General features: G+C 37.1%; 1 protein-coding gene across 7 annotated transcripts in view; it reads left to right on the top strand.

Annotated features, from left to right (window-relative positions):
* The window catches only part of Slc44a1 (solute carrier family 44 member 1), a 487,317-nt gene that overhangs the window by 354,805 nt on the left and 107,228 nt on the right, over positions 1-25,284 (top strand). Inside the window, exon 4 of one of the 7 annotated variants that reach the window (XM_087184207.1) lies at positions 21,084-21,142. The exons of the other annotated variants lie outside the window; for them this stretch is intronic. Coding sequence (XP_087040333.1) covers positions 21,084-21,142 — 59 coding nt within the window. The remainder of the gene's footprint in view (positions 1-21,083; positions 21,143-25,284) is intronic. 7 annotated transcript variants of the gene reach the window in all.

The following is a 25,284-nucleotide window of genomic DNA, read 5'->3' as shown; positions in this document are numbered from 1 at the left end:
GGTGTAACAGAGGCTTAGCAAGACAGAAGGACTTTCCAAGTTCATGTGGCTGGTGAATACCAGAACATCCAAGACAGACTCCTAGCTTCTCTCTTGATGTGCACCTGCATCCCTCCAGAAAAAGGAAAATTGGATGTTTAGCAGTTTGAAGAATTGTTTGACTTATTTTCCTTTATGATTGTCTCATGAAATTAACACAGTTTATATTTCATGTTATTTCTTGTAGCAAGACTACATAGATCTTTTGTTTACTCTTTATTTTCAAATAGTTTTGGATGCAGAAGTTGGCAAAAATAGTAGAGTTCTGGGTTTTTTTTCTTTTTTTAGGTAGCATCTATGCTACAAAATATTGTTTGACTCTTTCATGCTGTTGAAATATTATTATTTACAAAATTGAAGAGATATGAGAAAAAGGGTTATGTTCCTTTAGGTCCACTGATGACATATATTGAAATCATTTTTATGGTTTTCTTTATAACTTGGTAATGACTTCAAGCATAGCCTCATCCTAAGGTTTGTGTAAGTGCCTCTCTTGACATTTAACCTTACGGTGATTCAGGCCAGTGAAGCAATTCTTGGATTATTCTATGCATATTCAGACCTCTTGCAAAGAACTGCATATTGTTTTGAGAAAATAGTTATTTTTCTCTGACTGCTTAGCACAGTTGAAAGCCATTCTTGTATAAGGAAAATACTTTCCCAAGTATAGCTCTTCTTTACGTTTAAAATTTATTTCTGATCTCTACTTCTTTTTTGCCTTATCAGCTTTTTAGGGCTAACCCATCTGCATGTAAATGATAATTATTTTCAATGAATATTATATTTTTTTTGAACATACTTTTTCAGGTAAGTCTGTGTTTGGATTTGGATGGCTGCAGTCTTTATGATTGTTATCTTTATTTCATCTTCTTTCTCTTTCCAAATACCTTGGCTTTCTTCTACATTTCTCTGTCCTTCCTTTGACTTCATTATGATCTCCAGGCCCATCCATAGCTAAGTGTTTTTATACCTGTTTGTATGCTGTTACTTCAGCCTTTGATCATTGTCTCAAAGTCCTTATCTGCAGCCCTATTACAGTATTTACTTGGATTTCCATTCATATTTGTTGAATAAGTCAATGAATGAATCCTCTAAAATACTGGGTGCAACCTATTCCCTCTTTCCTTCATGAGTATTGTTTCCTGTATTAGAAAAAATAAAACTCCTTTTATTCTTCAAATAGCCAAATTCTATTCATCCTCTACCTCTCAGCATAATTGTTCTTCCCAGGGAGGTTTTCTTTGATCTCACAATTTAAACAAGATATTTAAAAGTACTTTCTCATTGTGTCCTGTAATATATGTGATTATATATTTATGTTTTGATAATTTGTACAATATATGTCTCTAAGTTTGGGGGTGTACCTCAGAGATAGAGCTCCTGCTTAACATGTGCAAGTTGCTGGATTCATCCCCAGCATTGAGGGAGGAGAAAGAAAAAAGTGTATCTCTCCTAAGAGAGGCAGTGAAGCCTGTTTTATTCACTGCCATATCTCCAGGACCCATGTCAACACCTGGAACATTGTAGCTACTCATTCATACTGAATAGGTAAATAAATTTATTTCAGGAGTGTGCTTATGATGTAGAAATTACTGAATTGAAGATCTGAATATTTTATGATTATTAATATATATTGTTGAATGGATTTCCATAAAGCTTTTTCCATTTATATGCCCACCAACAGTGTCTGAGATTGCTTTATCTTTGTTAGTATTGTTAGTATTTTTTTTCACCAATTTGATAGACTAAAGAATGGTGCTTTATAGTTTTGATTTTCATGTCTTTGATTATTAATGAGTGTGAACCTTTTTTTTCCCCTACATGTTAGCCTCTCAGGAAGACTGTTGTGCTAGCATGTCTCTTCTTGGTCTTCTTATCTCTAATCTGCTCCATCCTTTACATTGTGATAAGATTAAATTCTTTAAAATAGGGCTTTTATTTTGTTCCCTCCCTATTCCAGAGTCTTTCCTTTTGTGCTGCTGTCTATAGCAGTGATGGTGAACCTTTTAGAGATTCAATAATACAAACAGCCCCTTTCAGCATGCGTGCTGTAGGTTTGCCACCACTGGTCTGTAGTATCAGAGATGAGCCCACTTAGCCCCTGCCATTTTAGGCATTCCTCAGTCTATACTCCTCTATATCTAGTCCTCTCTGTCACTATTCTTCAGGATGGTATTATTATTGTCTATGATATTCAGTTGATTCTCTCTCTGTGTTATTCCTTCTGCCCATCTGCCAATCTGAATCTTTGAAGCACTTAAAAAGGGTCTCATAACTAGCCTTTTTATGATATGTTTCAAAACTAACCTTATCTCATAGTGAACTCTTTTACTTTGATTACCTAAATTTTCCTACCGTGTTCTCATTATTCAATTTACTCTCTAATTATACTGTGTAGATTCTCATCTGTCTGTATTAATTATTGGTTCTTAGATAACAATAGTACCATAAACTTTGTGGCTTACCAGGAGATGCATTTATCATTTCTGTTCCCATGGGTCAGGAATCTGGATGTGGCTACCCTGGGTCTTCAGCTTCAGAGCCTCTGCCCAGGCTGCATACCAGATGTAGGAGGGGATTGAGATTATGTCTGAGGTTCAGTGGGTGAAGGGTCCTCTTCCAGGCTCAAGTGGGTGTTGGCAGCATACAGTTCCCTAAGGATTGTTGGACCAAGAGCATGAGCTTTATGCTGGCTGCTACTGGAGTCTACCCTCGCTGCCAGCCCCATGAGCCTTTCCATATGGCAATTTAAGGTCCATCAGAGCCAACATATGAGAGGATCAGTAGAGAACTGATAGAAACTTGGAAGTTGCAATCCTACTACCAATGTAATCACAGAAGTGATAACTGTCTTTGCAGGTCCCACCCAAACTCAAGGAAAGAAGATTATGCAAGGCTGTGGACACTGAAAGCAGGGAGAACAGAGGTGTCTTACAGTCTGTGCACCCTCTGCCGAATTCCATCTCCTGAAAACACCATGTTTTCTTTAAGTCCTGAGTTTGAGCACCAGCAGCTCCTTAATAAGGACATTTTTAATTGTAATAAGGAGAGGAAGAAAGAGAAATCGAAGGGAGAACACTTTTGACCTATTTTAACCAGAATGTTTAAGATGCCAACATGACTCTAAGAATTCCATTAGTAGTAAAGAAAAAGTGTTTTATTCCCTTATATTATTTCATTTGTAATGTGTTCTTTTTCTCCATGTAATATTTTTGAAATGATAGTATATTTGCTTCAGTAATAAGGGTACATAGGATAATGATAGACAGGGTTTTTTGGTTTTTGTTTTTTTTTTTTGGTACCAGGGATCAAACTCGGGTCCTTGTGCTTTCGAGGCAGGTGGCAGAACCACTGAGCTAAATCCCCAGCCTTATAGACAGTGTTTTATGAAATATTCAAAAGCCTCAATTCCAAATACATTAAGTTAATTTTTAAGTTGGCTACTTGAGACATTTAAAACTTTTCTGCGTAGAAACAAAGCTATAGCTAAGGTTCTAAGGCTGGGTCAACTCAGAAATGCTCATTTATCTTAGAACCAAGAAGTGCTAGAGATTAAGAAATTTATAAGTTATTTAATGTACAACCTCCTTAAAGCATTGTATGAAATATTTATAAGTGCCAACTAAAACCCCAAAAGGAGAATGACTTGCTTGATAGGTGAGCTATGGTGGTAGTAATACTCCAGAACATGGATAGGGTTTATAGCTATTTTCTCACTGGTGGGAAGTGGGGTGGTGGTAATATAGTAATACTTTGGTTCATGAGCTTAATTCTTTCCACAATTCTGGTTGCAAACCAAATTGGACAAGAACCAAATCAAATTCAATGGTTAGGTTCAATGTTGACCTTTTGGGGAAATTTGACTCTGTTCTTATCCAATTTGGTTTGCAGCCAAAATCATGGAAAGAATTAATTTTGTGAACCAAGGTACTATTGTACTTTTAAGCTCTGGCAGTTCCAAAACATATGTCTCTTCTGCTACATTCTAGATTGTCTAACATTTGTTCACATCTATAATGTGTAAACTGCCTTAGGGTGTACATGTCAATTTTAGGCAGGAAATAATGATAATATTATTATTAAGAAAAAAAGATTTATTTGGCTCACAGTTTTGGAAGTTAGTAGTCTAAAATCAGGCAGCTCCATTGGTTCAGCCTCTGATGAGGGTGTTATGGTGGATGGCACCATATCTTGGCAGGAGTGTATGTTAGGAGCAGGTGTGGGTACAATTGTCTCAAAACAGGAAGCCAGAGACAGCCCTGTTGTTACTAAAATCTTCCCATAGATGAAGCTGCTCATGTTCTATATCAGTTTCGACAAAGCAGGCATGTTCTTATTTAGGATACCTGAATTCGTGAATTTTGGGTGCCCAGGATAGGAGAGAATATGATGAGGTTATAGTGATTTTGAGGGTGTGGAACTGCATTTAGTTGTTTTTATGTGAGTATTATATCATTATTGGAACTTTGTCCTCCATTCTGTAAAAAATGTTCTAACACAGCTTAATGTCCATGTTAGAAGTTTTCCCGAGCCAGGGATTTAGCTCAATGTTTTCACCTCCTGCTGTGCAAGCTCAAGGACCCAAGTTTGATCCCTGGTACCAAAAAAAAAAAAAAACAGAAATATGGAGGCTTTGAATAATTTGAAGGCAGTCTTGTCTATTTCCATCTCCATCAGATAAAGTGTGGTCATGAACAGCATTATTCTCATTTCATAGTTAGACTTTATGTTTTTACCATGTGTGTTTTAAAAATATTTACTGAAAAATACTTAGCTTGAAATGGATAGTGTTTTTTAGTTTGTCTTGTTAACTGTAGTATTACTTTTAGAGAAGCTCTCCATTTTATAATCTCATGTACACAGAATAAGACTTCAGGCTGGGGATTTAGCTTAGTGGTTCTGCTGCCTGTCTCTCAAGTGGAAGGTCCCAAGTTCGACCCTCAGTACCAAAAAAAAAAAAACCCAAGACTTCAGGGGCCATTGATAACTTTTAAAGCTCAGAGTTGTATAGGTTATCTGTCTGGTTCCATGAGGTTATGAGTCTGTGCCATGATTGCTAAATAGTTATGAATTTATGTGAAGAATTATTTAGGTGACTGGTAGTGATATTGTACCAATATGAAGAATGTAGTCACTCTTTAAATAATTACTCTCTGGCTTGTATTATCTCATATAACCATGTAAGAAAATTTTATTCAATGTATAAGACGTGTCTCTTTTGAAGAGTTATAAAATCTTGTTGACTGTACATACTTATACCCATTTGAAACAGAAAAAGCATTAGAAAAATACAGATAAAATTGTCTAACATACTTGCTTTGAGGGTCCTAGTATAGTACTTATTTCTCATCTTCTTGATTTGACTTAATTGCTGTTTACTGAAGGACTATTTACTGTTCTTAAAATTTCTGGGTATTATTTAGCCCTCAGCAATCATTCATTGAAAATCAACTGTGTGCTAATGATACACCTCATGGCCAAAAAGAGGGGGATTGGGTAAATTAATTCATTCATTTGTGCACTCTACTTCTTGGCCACCTTCTTGGTTTAGGCGCTTAAAATACATAGGCAAAAGTTTTTCTATCTCACAAATATTATAGTAGAGGAAGCAGAACTTTTAAAAATCATCAAACAATCAAAATTTATTACAGCTGGAGGAAGTGTTGTGAAGAGAAAGTTCTAAGTGCATCCGAGATGTTATAATGGAAGGGCCAGTCTGTAGCACTGTTGAGTCTGTAAAACTGATGAAGTATGTCCAAATTGGACTTGATATGTTATTATCTGCATACATTATAAGGGAAAAATGAGTTATAAAGCAGTATATATAGCCCCCCCCCACACACACACCAGTACAGAGGATTGAACTCTGGGTCTTTGTACTAAGCTACATCCCCTTCCCTTCTAATTTTTTTAATTTTTATTTTTTGAGACAGGGTCTTACCATGTACTTCTGGCTGGCCTTGAACTCATTGTGTAGCCCAGGCTGGCCTCAAACTGAAGGGGATCCTCCTGCCTCCTCTTCCCAGTGCTGGGATCACAGGTGTGTGCCACCATGCCTGGTTATCTTTCCTTTTTAAATAGTTTTATCCTGAGACAAGCTTATGCTAAGTCAATAAATTGATCAACCCTGTCCTCCTGCCTCTAGCTCCCACTGTGCTAGAATTACAGACATGCATCACCACAGCAATCTACCCTAATTTTTTGGTACCAGGGATTGAACTCAAGACCTTGCGCTTGCAAGGTAGGTGTGATGCCACTGAGCTGAATCCCTGGCCCAACCCTAATTTTTTGTTGTATATAAAAATGTGCATGTGCTTAGGAAAGTATAGAATAACATTAAAATGTAAACAGTACAATTTACTGTTGAATTATGAGTGCTTTCGATTTTCTTTCATAGTTTTTCTAAGTTTTCTACAATCTATATTACTTGCATTAATGAAGAAAATTAAAAAGAGAAAAAGAGAAATATTCATAGTCTGTGTCCTTGAAGAGCTTGCATTCTAGTGAGGAAGACAAGATACTGAGATAAATGGTGACCATACAATGTGGAACATCCTGTACAAGTGCTATCTGTTGAACACTGGGTGATTCTAGTTTCCTGGGTTCCTAGAAGAAGGCTGGAAGGGAGAGAAAAGTAAGGCAATTTTATGGTAGAACTGAGACTACCATTATATTATTAGTTTTCTATTGTTCCTGTAACAAATTACTGCAAACTAGATGACTGAAGACAATGAAGTTCCCTAAAACAGAAATCTGCACACAGCACAGCTTAGCTGGTTCTTTGCTGTAGGTTTCATAAGACTAAAAATCAGAGTGTTGTCAGGGCTGCAGTCCTTTATTGTGACTCTGGTGAATGAATGGTCTCCTCATTCAGGGATTGACATCAGTTTCAGATGGCTGTAGGACTGGGATCCTGTTTCCTTGCTGTCTTAATCACCTTTTCATCACTAGGGCAAAATACCCGACACCCATAACTTACAGGAGAAGAGGTTTGTTTTGTCTCACAGTGTTAGAGGTTTTGATCTATGGTCAGAAATGACATGGTGAAAAGGTCTGGGTGGAGGAAAGCTGCTCATGTTATGGCAGCTAGGAAGCAGAGAGAAGAGAGGAGCTGGGGAAAAAGAAATATCCTTCCAGGTCACGTCCTCAGTGACCAACCTCCCACCATGCCCCACTTTTTAACATACATTTAGCTCTGGACTCATCCATAGTTTAATCTATGTGCCCATGATCCAATCACCTTCTAAAAGCCCCACCTCTGAACACATGAGATTTTGGGGGGACATTCTAAATCTAAACTATCACATTTGCTGACTGTCAGGTAGGAGTAGTTATTATTGGCTTCTACAGTCAGCCTAAATATTTTACAGCCTATATTCTGTAGCTCATGACTCCTTTCTTTTCAGTGACACTGGGTCAAATCTTTCTCATTCTTGAATCTCTCTAACCGTCTTTCTTCAGGACAGCATCTTGGCTGTAGGTTGTTCATGTGAGTTGAAGAGTCTTTCAGCAATGCCTGGAGGCTCAGAGACAGGGTAATTTTAGGCAGCTTTAGATTCCCAGTTAGGCAGGTTAGGGGTTTAGGATAGGATTTGCATTCTTTCAGGGGAAGGTCAAATAAAATAGGTTTCTTAAAGGAGGGTACACATAATAGTGATTGGAAGGAAGCTGGTGAGATTTTGGGCTAAGAGGTAGCTGTAAGAGCCCAGCTTCCAGTAAGGTTGGGTTTCTGGTTAAAATACCAAGCTTGGTTCTTCTTGGCTGAGGAACATTGTGGACTAAGTATATAGATTGGAAATCTTTTTTTTTCTTGGTTCCGGGGATCGAACTCGGGCCCTTGTGCTTGTGAGGCAGGCGCCAGAAACACTGAGCTAAATCCTTGGCCCTATAGATTGGAATTCTTGCAGGCCAGGCTAAAGCTGGGAGAAGACTGGCACACATCGGAATTAGCTCTTGACTCTGTCTCATGGAAATTACAAACTTAGAAGATAAGGAGTGGTCCATTTTTTTAGAGTGTTCTACCCATCTGCTATTGAGGAATTCTTCAGAGCAGCCCAGTAGCTCTTATGCTTCTTCCCACACTCAGGGATAAGTTTGAATAAATGGAAATGTTCTAAACCTTTAAGGACTTCAGCATTGTTTTGAGGTAAAGCATTCTTTGTCTCCTATCAGATACTCTGATTTCTGCATTAACTTACCACCTCTCTTATTTTAGTTTAAAATGAGAAAGAGCAGGTTTGATGCATATCTCACATCAACTTGTGTTTGTGGACTTTATATCCCACAAATTTACAAATATTCAGAAACAATAACATTTATAATGTCCTAAACTGAAGCGTACTAAATTAGTTATGCAAGTTTTTAAAAACTTTCATGTTCTCAAGTTGTAAAAGTGATAGCTAAACTTTCAGAAGGCAAATTTATGGTGACATCTCTGGAAAATATGTATGTCACATTTTGTGGCTATACTACACTTTAGCTTGAATTTTATCTCCTTGCAAAGGCAACATCTGTACTGCTAGCATAACTCTACATGTAGGATAAGACTTGCTGTGGATACTACTACTAGCAATTTGAAAGAGAGATCCAACTACATACCTTAGAAAATGGAAGAGTTGGAAGTCAAAATGGTTTGCAGATTCTAAACAGGGAAATGAAAAGCCAGTTAACAGAATTAGATGACATAAAACTCAGCAAGGATGGCGCAATTGGTGTTTCTCTGTGTTTTATGACTAGGTATGTATACTTGCCATATCTAAGTTAGACAGTTGATACACATGCTCAGTGCAGTGTGGGTTGGTTCCAGGTTAACTTGATAACTATAAAAATTGTAAAAAGCTTTTGTCATTGTATATAACCACAGAGATAATGACCTTTGTAATATACTGTAGGTAATTATTAACCACTTCAACTATGAATTTTATGGTCCTTTGTTTGTCAACTATTTGTGTTTAAGTGTGAGAGTTTTAGGGTACTGACAAGTTACTAGACCCTTACTTACTAACACAACTTGCAGGTCCAGGGGTCCACAAGACCATTCTTAGGTTCAGTAATTTTCCATAAAGACTTACAGTATTTACTGAAAGCTATTATACTCATGCTTATAATCTATTACAGGGAAAGAATACAGATTAAAATCACCTAACAAAAAAGGGATAAAGAGAGAAAAACATCCAGTGTTCTTACTCTTGGAGAGTGGAGTAGCACAGAGTCAGAATCCAAGAGTGTGGCTAACTAGGGAAGCTCCTCCAAATCCCAGTGTTCTGAATTTTTACCCCAGGACTCCATTATATGGCTGACTCAGTCTCCAACCTCTAGCCCCAGTGGTCAAGCTGATACCAAGTGATGAAAAACACTAAGTGTAAGTGACATTGGTCTCTCTAGAATGGTCAACCCCTACCCTCAATACTATCTAGCTTAGCCCCACCTTTACCCTAAATCCTATATATTTTAGACTATTAGCCATGACTCAAGACCCAGGTAAACAAAGATACTTCCATGAAGCTTAGAGATTAACTCTGGAAGTCAAGGTCCAGATCTCTCTCTAAGTAAGGTTAAATTTTTACTACACACTGGACTCTAAGTTGAATTTTTTAAAGTGCATTTTGAAAAGGAAATTTTATTTTATTTTTTTCCCATTAACTTTATTGGTACATTTTAGGTACAAAATTACAGTTACATTCATCATTGGGATCTTGTACCATTACATGAGTATCTTGGTTCTTACTTTTTTTCCCCTTCCCTTGCCCTCCCTTCACCCCCTCCACCCTTCCCTATTTGCAAAGACCTTGTTTCCATTTTTTCCTCTTCTCATATTTTTTCCTTTCCCTTTTTTCCCTTCCCCTACCCCTCCCAATTCCCCTGCTCTTTTAGACCTTTTCTTCCTGTTACACAATATCAGTTATACATTTTTTAAATTACAATATTAAGATCTAGGAGTCATTACCACAGATTTTATAGAATTTAAAAGGATATAGAAAGCATATTACAAAAATCTTTTTTGAAATAAATTTGACAACTTCTAAGAAGTACCTTGGAAGACAAATTAATGAAACTAACTCTGGAGGAAATATAAAATTTGAATAGCACCTATTAAAGAAAGTATATTCCTAGCTTGAAAACCTACCTATATGACAACAGCAGGCTCATAAACATTTTAACTGATAAATTACATCAAACAATTAAAGCAGAAAAAAGAAGGAACACTTCTCCCCTCATTTTAGGAACTCAACATTGTGTTAATCCTAAAACTGGATAAAGATAATAGAAGAAAAAAGTATGAAAATAGATAGAAATTTGTTTAACAAAACAAACTATTAGAAGTCAGATCTGGCAGGATGTAGAAAGGGGTTTTGTTATAGGTATGGCAGTGTTGGTTCAGCATTGGAAGATCCACCCCCAAAAGTCATCATTTTAACAGAGGAAAGGAAAAAGCCATATGATCCTGTCACTAGTTAGAGAAAAAGTATTGGACTAAATTCTACAGCTGTTCATGGTAAAAGCTATCAGGAGACTAGAAGTAGAACAGAAACTTCTCAACAGATTAAAGTCATGTACTCCATACTTCCAGCGAGACCGCCTTATATGAATGGAGAAGATACAATGCTTTCTCCTTGAGGTGGGGAACAAGGGCAGATATGCTTACTCTTTATCTGTCCAATAAACTTTGAAACCTAGTCCCCACCGACATAGTCTGGCAAAAAAATGACACAACTAGGATAGGATTGGCATGGCAGAACCACAATCTTTATATGTAGATGAAATGATCATCTACAGAGAAAATACTAAGAAATCTCTAGGAGCCCCTAGGACTTGTACTTGAATTGAGCAGGATTAGAAAACACAAGGTATATATAAAAATTCAGGTCTGTGTATACTTGCTATAAATGAAGAATTGGATATTGAAATTTAAAAGTTATGTAGGAGTACAAAGGACCTAGAAAAGTTAAAAACAAAAACAGTGTTGGAAGACGTTTAGTACCTGATTTTAAGACTTCTTCTAAAGCTACAGTAATCAAGGCAGTGTTGGTGTAAGGAAAGACATATAGATCATTGGAATAAAACAGAGAATCTAGAACTAGAACCACACATATATGGTCCACTGAGTTTTGAAAGATTATTTAACATTAGCATTTTATAGAATATAAACTCAGTTCAAGAGCCGAGGAAGAGATAGTGTTTTCAGCAAACTGCACCAGAACCCTACCTGGTATCTGTATATAAAAAATTAACCTCAACTCTTTTTTCCATACATGAAAATAACTTGAAGGGATCTATGTACCTAAATAAGAAAGCCTAAAAGTATAAAACTTTAAGAAGAAATTATAAGGGAAAATATTTATGAATTCAGGGTAGGCAAGAACTACCTAGGATACAAAAAACATGATGTATAAAAGAAAAAAATTGATAAATGAGATTCCATCAAAATTTAGAACTTTAAATGGCATCATTAAAATGAAAAGTGTTCCTTAAACAGACCATATTTACAATGCATATAACCTATGAGCAGAATATATAAAGAATTCTTAGAGCTCATTAATAGACAACCCAATTAAAATGTAGACCTAAGAAGATGATAAATAGCCAGTATAGCACAAGGAATGGTGTGCAACTCTAGAATCAGAAAAATACTAATCAGTACAATAATAAGATTGAATTATACACTCATTAGGGAGCTGAAGTTCAAAGTTTTAAAAGCCTTGTCATGACTTTTTCTTTTTGTTGGATTCTCCCCCTTTGGGTTTAATTTGTCACGCCCAGTGGATTCATTCTGCTGGGTTTCCTGGGGTTGTGATCCTCATTGTCTTTTCCTAGGGTATTGTCTAAAATTTTTTGGAGTGCCAGTTTGGTATTCATAAAGTTCCTGAGGTGTTCTTTATCATGAAAGTATCTTATTTCTCCATCAATTTTGAAAGATAGTTTTTCAGGGTACATCAATCTGGGTTGGAGGCTGTTTTCCTTTAGGGCTTGAAATACATCACTCCAAGCTCTTCTTGCCTTGAGGGTTTGCATTGAGAAGTCTGCTGTGATTCTGATGGGCTTTCCTTTGTATGTGATTTGTTTCTTTTCTCTCACTGCTTGTAGAATTTTGTTCTTCTGTTGGATTTCTGGAATCCTAACTATTATATGCCTATGTGTAGATTTTTTTTGATTAAGGCTATTTGGAGTCCTATATGCCTCACTTATCTGTATGTCAAGTTCTTTTCCCCTGCTTGGGAAGTTTTCTGCCATCACTTCTGTGAACAGTTTTTTTATGTCATCTGCACTGTCTCCTCTTTCTTCATTGACTCCAATCAGTCTTATGTTATTCTTCTTTGTATCATCTAGCAACTGCTGGATTGATTTCTCATGTTCCCTTACAATTTTAAAGCAATTTTTCTTTTCCTCCTCACTAATTGCAATCTTATCTTCTATATGTGAAATTCTTTCCTCACATTGGTTCATTCTGCAGCGCAGACTTTCAATGGATTTTTTAATCTCTTGGAAATCTGTTTGTATCTGTCTTATGGATTCCATTTGTTTCCTATGTTGGGATTTCATCATGTTCCTCAGATCCTCAATTTTTTTTATCTGTGTCCTCTGGATTTATTAATCATATCTTGCACCATGAGCAAAATCTTTGCTGTTATCTGAGTAATTATCTCTGATTTCATTTTTCCCAGATCCTCTTTTGTTGCCAGTTCAGAGAGTCCAGGTGGTTGAGTATCAGATTGTTCCATCTCGTTTCCCTTGGGGGTTGCTGTACATGATCTGGAACTCTGTTTTTGAGGCTTGTTTATGTGTCTTCTCATTTCCACGGGGGGGGGGAGGTGCTTCTGGGGCCCATGTGGCTCACCTTCTCTCCCCTAGGAGCTTGGGATGGCAGCAGGGGAGCTTTCTTCTGGGTTCTGGGACTGGCTCAGCTTCTCTGCCCTAGGAGCCTTCTCTGCCCTAGGAGCCTGGGATGGAGGCGGGGAGCTTCCTTCCAGGTGCTGGGACTGGCTCAGCTTCTCTGCCCTAGGAGCCTGGGATGGAGGCGGGGAGCTTCCTTCCAAGTGTTGAGACTGGCTGAGCTTCTCTGCCCTAGGAGCTTGGGATGGCAGTGGGGGAGCTTCCTTCTGGGTTCTGGGACTGGCTCAGCTTCTCTGCCCTAGGAGCCTGGGATGGCAGCGGGGGAGCTTCCTTCCAGTTGCTGGGACCAGCTAAGCTTCTCTGCCCTAGGAGCCTGGAATGGAGGCGAGGAGCTTCCTTCCCGGTGCTGGGCCTGGCTGAGCTTCTCTGCCCTAGGAGCCTGGGATGGAGGCAAGGAGCTTCGTTTTGGGTGCTGGGATCAGCTCACCTCTGAAAAGGAAATTTTAAATATTTTATTTTTATAGTTTTATTGAGGTATAACATATACAGTAAAATTTAACTCATTTTACATATACAGTTTGCATTTTGGTAAATGTGTACAGTCATGCATCACTCCATACTTCTTTCATCCCTGAAAAATTACCATGTGTCCTTTGTAGTCAGTTCTTGCTCCTATCCTCATTCCCAGGTTACCAGCAATCGTTTTTTTGTCAGTTATAATAGTTTTGCTTTTCTAGAATGTCATACATATGGAATCTTATGCTATGTTTTCTTTCTGCCTTTTTCTTTTTCTTTTTTTATACTGGGGATCACACTCAGGACCTTGTGCTTGCACAGCAGGCACTGGAACCACTGAGCTAAATCCCCGGCCCTTGCCTTTTTCTTTTTACGTAGCATAATAATGTCATTGAGATTTATTCATGTTGTTTAAATATATCAGTATTTTGTTCAGTTTAAACTGCTCACCAGTATTCCTTTGTATGATTATCACACATTTTTTGTTTGTTCATCTTTTTAAAAATATTCGGGTTACTTCTGAATATGAATTTTTTTCACCGTAATGAATAATACTCCTTTGAAAACTTGTGTACATGATTTTATGGGGACAAATATTTCATTACTCTTGGGTACATACCTAGGATTGGTATTGATGAGTCATATGGTGGAGTTATATTTAAATTTAGAAGAAATTGTCAACTTTTGTAAAGTGGTTGCACCATTTTGCATTCCCACTAGAAAAGTAGGAGGGTTGTAGTTGCTTTACCTTCTTACCTATATTTTGTATCGTCAGTCCTTTTATTTGTAGCTATTCTAGTGGGTGTGTAGTAATATCTCATTGTGGATTTAACTCAGCAATTTCTAGTGACTAATGAATACTAAGCATCTTTTTAAATACTGATTGACCATTCACCTTTTTTGTGTGAAGTATTCATACTTTTTGCACATATTTTAAAACAGAGTGGTTTCTTTTAATGAGTTACAAGAGTTCCTTTTATAATCTAGATTCAAGACCTTTGTCAGATATGTATTTTGCGAATATTTAATCTGTGGTTTGTTGTTTTGCTTTGTTTTTTTTTTGAGACATGGTCTCACTGTACAATTCAGGCTGACCTTGAACTCACTATGTAGCCATAGCTGGCCTGGAACTTGCGGCAATCCTCCAGCCGCCTCAATCCTCCTGCCACTTCTTAAATCCTGGGATTACAGGCATGAGCCACTATGGCCAGCTTCCTTTTTTTGTTGTTGTTGTTGTTTTTGTGTTTTTTTGGTACCAGGGATCAAACTCAGGACCTTGCACTTGTGAGTCAGGCAGCGGCACCACTGAGCTAAATCCCCAGCCCTCCTTTTGTTTTGTTTTTTTAACGGCATCTTTTGACAAAGTCAGACTTATCTTTTTATTAATGGTTCATGCTTTTTGTGTTCTAGCTAAGAAAGCATGGCCACAAAGATTTTTTCTATGTTTTTTGTTAGAATTATTTTTATTACGCTCATATGTTTTTGTCTATGATCCATTTTTTTTGATAATGCAAAGAAAAAGTCAAGATTAATCTCCTCGAAGCTCTCATACAAAATTATAGTTATTCCAGTAGCATTTATTGAGAACACTGTCTTCCCCATTGAATTATCTTGGCACCTTTGTTGAAAATAGATTTTAAGTTTCAGAGAGGGAAGAATCTATTAGGGGCAGCTACCAATATTACAGAGAAATAGAAATCTTTTACCTCAAATTTTAAAAAAAAGGATGTGTCATCTTTTTAAATCATTGTTTCAAATAACTAGTTGCAACAATCATATAAAAGAGATAAATGGAATAAGTGTAGGTCATTAGAAAAATAATATTATTTTCAGTGACAATGGGTTTTATAACATGGAATGTTGAGGAGATGCAACAAGAATATGTCTTGAAATAAGGTGCTTAAATTATAGGTTACAAAACACATTCCTAGGTATATTCAGTCATTAATTTTTTTTACTATACAGGAAATATAATGAAGATCAGTTTTTAAAAATAAAACCTAAGAGGATAAACAAACAAGGCCAAATAGAATTAGAATACTTCAATAGAAAGAAAGCAACACATAGGAGAAATATAATCTATTCCTGGCATGTAGTCTTCATAAAGATGACAACACTAACAAAGTTAATTTATAGACAATACAGTATCAGCTAAGATCCTAATAGGATGTTGAATAAAACTTGATCTAAAGTAGTATATATCACAGAGTGAAAAAGCAGACAAGAACTTCGGGGGGCACTTTTTAAAAATTATTCTTGTTCACAAAATAATTTAAAAGGGTTATAATTAGTTGCATATATGACAATGAAATGAAAATGAAAGATCAGGAGCCATATAGTAGAAGTGCAGAAAAGATTGGACCAGAAATCTTGGCTGACTATAATTATTGAAGTGAGTACCACATAAGCTATGAATTTTCTGGCTTTGAAGGCAGAAAGAAAACCTGTGGGTTTCACCAAATTTTGCAAACCTAAAAGCTTCTAGCCAGACACTGTAAATCACATTAAGTGGGCTGCATATGAGACAAGAGGAAATACTGGACTTTGTATTATATGTGTATGCCTTGTATAAAACGGTAGCTGCTGCTTGATTCTAGCTGAGGTTTGGCATGGGATAGAGTAGCTCATTTTGCTAATTTTTCAGGAGGATAGACATCATTTGGTGGGAAGAAGGGGGAGAGTATACAAGACCCATTGATCTTCTGATTTTTAAATGTTGTCAGTTAGTGTACTGGTCACAACAAACGTTTGGGAGTGAGGGTGTTTTTCCTCATTGAGTGAAGATTGCATGTATAGTTCTCATCACCAGATTAATAATTGTGTACTTTAGAAGCAAATAGAAAGAGTTTTGCTATTCTAGCCTAAACTTGTTCCAAAGTACATCAATGAGACTACTTAAATGTAGATTGAGTAACAGGGGATAGGGTAGTTGCAGTGGTAGAGCACTTGCCTAGCTTGAGGCCCTGGATTCTATCTGCAGCAACCTTCTCCCAAAAAACCCAAAACTCAAACTAAATTATAAACTAAAAATGGGTTGGTAACAATGATGGCAAAAAATAGAGAAGAAATAAACCTATAGTGGCTTAATAAGTGAGAAACCAAGGGAAAAAAATCTGTGAAAACAAGCTACATACTTAGCAAAATGTATTAGGCTGAATGATAATAAGAAAAAAGCTACATTTAAATCTATTTTAATCTCATACCATGGGAACTAAATTCCAGATGAATTAAATATTTTGAAATGAACATTATACTTACCTTTATTGTAGAGAGGAGATAATTTATACATTGTTGAAGCAATAAAGAAATTAAATACTGCCAAGGTTGGAATGTTCAAGTATGGAAAAAAACTGATTCTCTAATATACAGATAAAAGCAATACAATGGAAACTATTTTCAGTTTTTCTATAATGGATAAGATTTTTTTCATGTAAGTAGGGATATATCTATAAAGGTATATCAGATAGAAAACCAAAGGCTAGTTTACCTGTAGAAAATGACAGTGATACTACTATTTAGCCTAAAGAGCTTCACTTGTAATATGAACATAATAGTAGTATCCATTTCTACATTATTTTGGAAGAATAAATACAGTGTTATATACTCCTTAGCTCAGTTCCTGGCCCTATAATCATTAGCTGCTATTTATCGTAGTCATCCTCATTATCATATTCCAAAGGAAGTTTTGAAGTTACCTATCAAAGCTTCTTTCCATTTTAATCAAGATGGGAAAATACAGGTATTCAAACCAATTTTACATCTATGTTTTCTACGAAGCACTTTCCCATATTCTGTCTCATTGATTCTCACTGTAGCTCTAGGAAGTCTTTAAATAGTTCTCAGTTGGGCTGGGGATTTAGCTCAGTGGTTTCGCTGCCTGCTGCACAAGCGCAAGGACCCAAGTTCGATCCCCAGTACCAGAAAAAAAAAAAAAAGTTCTCAGTGGAAGCTTTCAGGATTCACTCTTCCATAGTTACAGCTTGATCTTGTCATCATCCTTATTGCTGTACCTATAAAATCAATTCAGATAATTCAAGAATTCCCCTATTCTGGTCACAAGCTTGTCTTTCCGGCTTGCATATATATATATTTTTTTTGGCAGCCAATCTTTGACCTCTAGTCCTTTTGCCTCTTATATTTTCTCCTGTGTGATCTTTTCCTTTTCTCTACTTTTATCCTTTTTTCTCCTGATAAATTTTTTTTCATAATGTCATGACAACATCTACTGCCTGTCTCTGCCCCACTCTTGTTTTTCTAACAAATTTAAAAGAATTTTGATGGGCAAAGGATTTGAATGGTTATTTCTCCAAAACAGATACACGAATGAATAGGCATATGAATAAACAAGTGAAAAATGTTAACATCATAAGTCATCAAGGAAATGCAAACCAAAATCACCTCTTCACATACACTAGACTAGCTATAAAATGGGCCCTTTCAACTTTTGATGATATGGAAGATTGGGGCCCTGATACATTGCTAATGTAATATAGAATGGTGCAGCTGCTCTGATGAACAGTCTAGCAGTTCCTTAAAATATTAAACTAATGTTACCATGTGGCCTAGTAATTTGACTCCTTGATACCTACCTAAGTCAACCCAAAAAACCTGTACATCAAAGTAATTGCAGCATTACTCATAATGACCAAAAAGGAAAAACAGCATCAATGTGCATTAACTGATAAGTGAATAAACATACAGTGGAATATTATTTAGCCACAGAAAGGAATAAAATTTTTATATATGCTACAGCATGATGAATCTTGAAAGCATTGTGTTTAGGAAAAGAAGCCACCTACAGAAAAACAAAAACAAAAAAACCCAGATACTGTAATTTTCCATTTATATGAAATGTTCAGACAAATTTATAGAAAAAAGGATCAGTAGGTACCTAGGACTGGGGTGGAGTAGGAGATGTAAAAGAATGGGGAGTGACTGGACATAGATACAGGGTTTCTTTTTGGAGTGAGGAAAATATTCTGAAATTAGATTTTAATGATGGATGAACAACTCAAAAATAGAATTGCATAGTTTACACAGGTAATCTTTATGGTATTTGTATCTCAAAGTGGTTGAATTAAAAAAATATATTGTCATTGGCTCATGGCACATATTTCTCAGTACAATTGCTAGAAAAGTTGATTTTGAGACTATATATCACTATATAGTATTGACATTGAAATTGCCTTGGGGGATGTCCTATTTTTCCAGTTAACTAGAATAAGAGAATGCCTTTTTAAAAATAATACCTCTTGTGAAATGTCTTTCAAAGGTTTTTTTTTTCTTGTTTCAGTTTAATATAAAAAACAATTTGCAGCCAGTGACTCAGTTTTTATTCTTGCAATTAATAGTACACATATAAGGGGAAGACAAACATTGTAGCAGTAAATAGAAATGTCATTTTCTCTCCCATACTTTTCCATTTCTATACCTTTGTTGTATTTTGCAATGTTAGTATATCCTTGGCTCTTCTTTTTCTTCTTTTTGTCTTTCTTTTGGCCTTACTTTACTCTTAGTTTTACTCTCTGTAGGGACCACTGATAATCTGTTCAAAACTGTGAAGTATTGTGTCTATCTGAGAAAAATACACATGAATTTGCACATCACATTTTGCTTACAATTTCAGGAGGGTCACATTTCATCCAGGTAGAGAATTTCAACTCTGCCTACTCACTTTGCTGGTCTCATGCACTTCTCGGCTGTTATTATTTGTATGGTGACCATTTCGAAATTCTAAAATCTCTGTCTCTGTGCCAACTGTCTAGGTCCAATAGGATGCTCTACAAGTACCTCAAACTGTCTAAAATTGGAATATCACTTTTAACCACCCTCCCTATACTTCATTTCTCCCGAGTCGCCTATCCTTTTGAACAGAATAGGATTCCAAATCAGAATACCTCAGCCACTCTGGTCTGAATTGATATTAAGCATCATTTTTAATTTTTCCCTTTCCCTCCACATATAATCAGTCATGAAGTTTTCATAAGTGTGCCTAAATGCTTTTGAAATGTTTCTTTGCATTCCCATTCCCACCCTAGTCCAAGTCATCTTTGCTTGGTGGAAATCTATAGTCGTCTGACTAATCTCTCCTGGTCACCTCTGATTCATTCTCCACATTGCACCTAGTGAACTCCCAATGGCTTTCCAGTGTCTTTAGAATGGACACCAAACTTACTAACATTGTTAATACCATTTATAAGGCCCTACATGATCTAGCTTCAGCTTGCCTGTCCAGGCAGCTATGTCTTTCATCACAGTCTGGGTCAGTCTCACTGATCTTCTCTTTCTCACCTGTGCCACATACTTTATCACCTTTGTACCTTTACGTGTTTTGTTTTATTCCTGTTGTCCACACCTGGTCCTTACTTATTCTTTAGGTCCTTGCTTTAGATTTGTCTCCTGTGGACCCTTACCCTGATTCCATTCATGAGATCCATTTGATACCTCCTCTGCTTCCTACTTTTTCCTTGCTACAGTGTTGGCACAGATGTTTTATGACTGTCTCCCTGCCCTCTGGATTGTGAATGCTGGAAAGGGAGACACTTGTTGTTTTGGTCTTATTTATCATTGTATCTTCAGTACTTAGCTCTGCATCTGGGAGAGCAGGTGTTTAATAAATGTTTTGGTTTGGGTCTAGATGTCCCCCACAGTCTCATGTGGTGGCTGAATCTAGAGTGTGTGATGCTGGGATTAAGGATGTGTGATTACTAAACCAGTATACTGACTGGTTTGGCATCACCCTAATCCCTGGTAGCCTGAAAAAGATAAAAGGGGCAGAAAGACTCTGTGAAGCCCCTTGTTGCTTTTGCTACTTTGTGCGTGCCATGTTGTTTCTCCTCTGCAGTGCCTGTCTGCCATGTGCCACCCTGCCTTGGAGCCAGCCAGTTATGGACTGAAACCTTTACAAACTGAGCCAAATAAACCTTTCCCCCTTTAAGATTGGGTGTTGGGTATTTTGTGTTAACAACAAGAGAAAAGTAAAACAATAAATTTCTTTTGAATGAGAATGTGTCTCACTACCTGACATATCTTTTTTCCTACCTTCCCTCCACCTCAGCCCTGCTTGACAAAATCTTACACAATTACCATCTATTTTTTTTTTTAACTCAGTAAACAATTATGGTGCCCTTTTAAGTGTTTCGGGAATTGTTTTAGGCATTAATAATATAATGATGAATTAAATAACCAAATGTCTCTGTTCTCCTGGAGCTGAAATTCTACTGGTAGAGAGAGAAATTAAGTAGATTAGTAAGTAAATATACAGTATGTAAATGAAAGTACTCACATACTTTCAGACAGAGGAAAAACAAAGCAGGAAAGATGGAACTGCATCCAAGTAAAGAGTTCACATTTTAGACAGGGTGGCCAGCAAAGTCTGAGAAGGTGACTTTTGGACACTGACTTGAAAGAAGTAAGGGGGCTATCCCTGTTGCTTTCTGAAAAACATTCCAGCCAGAGAGTTAGCACAAAGGCCCCAAGGTATGTGCTACATTGAGGGACAGAAGGGACTAGTTGGGGGCCCAAGGGAAGACCAGTGGGATGTGAGGTGAGAGAGGCAAACATTCTCGGAGTATGGCTGTCTTGCTCTGATTCCTGGGTGTCCTTCACAATTTTAAATTGTTTTGAGTTGTCAGTGTTCTGAATTGCCAGAAAGGACGATGAAAGTTTCTCTTCTTAACAGTTGCTCTTAAATCCAGGACTACGGAAGTGCTGGGGAGCATGCTGTGATGCTGGTCAGCATGCAGTCTCCTCTTTGGTGAGTTTTGTCTTTAGGGTTTTATTTGTTAACAGTGCTACGTCTTTCTCAGGAGATTTGCCTCCTCCTCACTAGGATTTGCGAGGGAGTGAAGACATCATCAATCTTATAGGAGGGTTGCCTACCACTTACTTCACTATTTCAGTTCCTACATGTCTTAGTTCACATGGCAGAAGTCCTCACATAGTGAGTAGATGAATGAGTGTGCTCAGGCACATGCTAAGAGGCCCAAATTTATCTTTTTCATCAGCAGCCCACTTCCATGATAACTTCAAGTTCTCTGATAACATTCATTCATTCCTGAGGGCAGTGTCCCCATTAATTTAGTTACTTCCTGAAGATCACATCTCTTAAAGTTGTGGTTTCCATAGTGTAGTGGTTATCACGTTTGCCTCACACATCTCTTAATGCCATCACAATGAAAATTTAATTTCAAGGTGTGTTTTTGAAGGTACAAGCATTCAAACCATTGCAAGGTTCTTGCATTACCAGGGTTGTTATGAACGTTGTCCAACTTTTTCCACCACTGTCTGGACTTAGAATTTTGAAGCCAAATTGCTACTTTCAACTTGTTTCTTTTTCTCACCTTAGCGTTGTAATTTTAGTTAATTGTGTGTTGCAGTAGGTTGGGTTAGCTTAGTTTGGGTTTTACCAACTTTGGTGTCCTGGCCCCAGAGATTATCCTCGTTATAATACAGCTCTTCCTGGGGAATTTGGGCCCCACCCCAGATGAGATGACTGGATTTCCTTTGCTGGCACTCACCCCCACAGAAAAGAAAAGGCCTCCTCTGGGCAGAGCTCCACTATGAGTGGAGTGTAGATCTTTGGGCCCCCACAGCCTATAGTTAGTAATACCAGAAATCTCTGCTAGATTGTCATGTTTTTCCTTTTAGTGATTCACTCACGGCAGTATGCTCCATAGAAAGGGACTATAAATTATAAATTGATAGGAGATAATAATTGGAAAAATGATCCGACTCCATTTTTATTCCCCTCTAGGGAAGACATGTCAGGAATCACTAAAGCAGTAAGCAACAGGGATTTTTCAGCCAGCTTTCCAGCTTTAGTACTGCAGAGCTTTCGTCCTGATTAGGGAGGAGAGCAGCCAAATTTGGCAGGAGGCGGCCAGCAGACCCAGTATCTGCTTACCACCTCTTGCTCCAAAAAGCCTTGCTGCAGAGAGTTGCCATGGCAGCAGGAGGCAGTTTAATGGCAAAGGCTCATCTCTGGAGCAGCACTCTGTGCCCCAGCCATTTCCTTCTCTTCAACTCAAGGGGCTGGTTATACCAAGGCATCACTGTACTATGGCCACTTGCAGGCATGTTGTCTAATGGAGTAGAACTATAAGAGCCTCCAGATTCTAAGAATGGATAGTGCTATCCCTGTGTCTCTTGAGCACATAGCTCTTTGATGCCCCACCCTGTAGTCAACTTTACCAGATTATTTGCAGTTCCTTAAATATGCTTTTTCATGCTTCTGTGCTTTTAGGCATTGCACTTTCCTCTGCCTCGAGTGCTCCCTTCTCCATCTGTGTGGAAAATTCTTACTCAGTTTCAAAATGTGGCTTATACACTGCCTCTTCCTTCTTAATCCTGCCAGTAATCCCTTATCCTCCATATAAAACTGTACAATTTCTACTGCCATTTCAACCTTGCCACATATCATGGTTTTGAAATGATTGATTGTATTTTTGTCTCTTTTCTAGACTATGTATCAAAAACTGTTATGGATTTTGTATCCAAAGGGCAGGAATACTCAGTAAGAACTGTTGAATGAATAAAATATTTTCGTATCATATCATCCTATTTATTCCTTATTATATGAGTGTAGTTACATGTAATGTATAGCATGATGTCCTGGCCGGATCATCTCTATCTTCTGTGAGGTGCCAAAGGATTGACCTGATTTAATCGGTCAATCATCAGTCTACCATTCACTTGACATTACATTTATTCTCATTTTCCACTTTAAATTAGAAAGACTAACACTTCATAATCAGCCTTCCCAGGGTTCGGGTCAGTGCAACTTTACATTAGTTGCCCAACTTCTAAGTTATTTCGTCATTTGTTGAATCAGGCTGTTATAAGAATAGAACCTAAGATGTTTTGTGACTTTACTTACTAAGTAAATTCTTAGTAAATCTTATTTTCTTTACCCTCTCCTATCAGTGAAGTGAGTGAAAAGGAAAACACTAGCTGTAAACCTTCTCTGGCATTATATCATATTCAGTTTCATCTTCTTACTCTGAACACAGATTTGAGTCCCCTCTTTTTGTGGCTCTCGTGCCTCTTCTGAGCTTCTGTGATTTGAGTGTGCCTCCTTTGCCTCATTGCTCTATTTTCATCTTTGGTGCATCTGTCCTTTTGTTCACTGTGTACACACATCATTTTGCTTAGATGTTTTTTCCTTTTCCTGCCTTTTAGACATAATTATATGTCAAAATTTTAACTGAAAGTAAATTTATTTTTTTTAATCTCCCTCAAATAATTCCACAGGCTATCCCAATTAGAAAATGTATTGGTGTGTCTTTCTTTCTATGTTCTCTCTATATTTGCTTTGCATTTTGGTCTGAACATTTTTTTCTAACTTTTACCTTCAAAGCTTCCTTAGGGTATTTTGCAGTTCCCTTTGCATTTGTTTTCTCTGTGTCATGCAGTCATGCAGTATGGACCTTGTATGTGCCAATGTCTGCAGGTGTCTAGGCTGTTTAGTTTCCGAGTATTTTTCTCTTACTGCTTTTCATCCTTCTTTCATTCCCACTTTTGGTATTTTATTCATTCCACCTCCTCTAAAGGATGTGAAGATTAACAGAGCTATTATTATTAATAAGTATACCTGAAGATGCACTCAAAATACCAATGATAAACTTGTTTTTAAGTTAGATCTTGTTTTAAGTTAGATTTATGAATTATCTATGATACTGGTTTTCAATCTGGGAGGGATGGGCACAGAGCCCAAAGTGTGTAACCAGAGTTGCCTGGGAAGCTCTTGAAAAATCTGTGTGGCCTTTCCTGTCCTTACCATATGCCTAGGCAGAGTGAAAATGAGTTGAGATTTGAGGAATCTTTCTTTTCACCTTCTCAGTTGAAAAACAACTGAGTTTTCAGTTGCTTAGAATACAGCAGGCCCCCTTATCTTCAGGAGATACAGTCTAAGACATTAACCAATACTTGAAACCAGGGATAGTACTAAACCCTATCTGTCTGTCTGGCTGTCTATCATTCTGTCTTTTTTTCATATACATATATATCTATGAGAAAGTTTAATTTATAAATAAGGCACAGTAAGAAATTAACAAGAACCAATAATAAAATTGAACCATTATAACAAGGTACTCTAATAAATGTTATTGAAAACTTACCAATGTTTACTTCTGGAATTTTCCATGTAATGTTTTCAGACTTTGATCACAGGTAACTGAGACCACAGAGAATGAAACTGCAGATAAAGAGAGACTACCGTAATCTAGTCTGATAATGCCATGCTTATTAAGAGTTGGTTATTTATTTCATCGTAAAACAAACAAAAAAACTTGCCACATACAGTTCTTGTTTAAAATTAAAACTAAAACTAAGATATGGATTTATTTATCTAAGGGCATTTCAGATGGGCAAGAAACTAGTACCACTTTTGCTGGATCATCAATTTATGTTTGATAAAAACACTTTTTCTAGTCTATAAATATTCAGTTAAATACTATTTAGTTAAAATGTAATTATTTGTAAACATGTTGCCATAGGTTAGATAAACTTGAAAATGCTGGAAATAGAATAATCAAAGTTGATTAACAAACAGTTAAAATTATTAGTGATATTTATGGGAAATAATTTGAGAAGAAAGAATGGAACCAGAGTGAAACTTAGAAGGGCTAGATTTGAGTTCATTCTTTGGCACCAAGTTCTCTTGAGCCATGTAGTTAGTCCCTTGGGGCCGCAGGTTTGTTATCTGTGCAATGGCAGTAGCCTCTATGTACAGAGTTGTTGTGAAGATCAAATATGGTCATGTTGTTGTTTGACAGTGCCCAGTAGCTCAGTGTCCAGTAAGGATGAACAGAATCTAAACCTGGAACCTGTAGGTTATTTTTCACATTGTGTGTGCATGTGCATGTGTGTGTGTGTGTGTGTGTGTGTGCGTGTGTGTGT

Source organism: Heterocephalus glaber, unplaced genomic scaffold (genome assembly GCF_053883595.1).
Source record: "Heterocephalus glaber isolate CG9 unplaced genomic scaffold, H.glaber_assembly_v1.0 deba00001481, whole genome shotgun sequence".
NCBI lineage: Eukaryota > Metazoa > Chordata > Mammalia > Rodentia > Bathyergidae > Heterocephalus > Heterocephalus glaber.
Note: the sequence above shows the minus strand (reverse complement) of the source record. Positions and strands in the feature narration are given on the sequence as shown.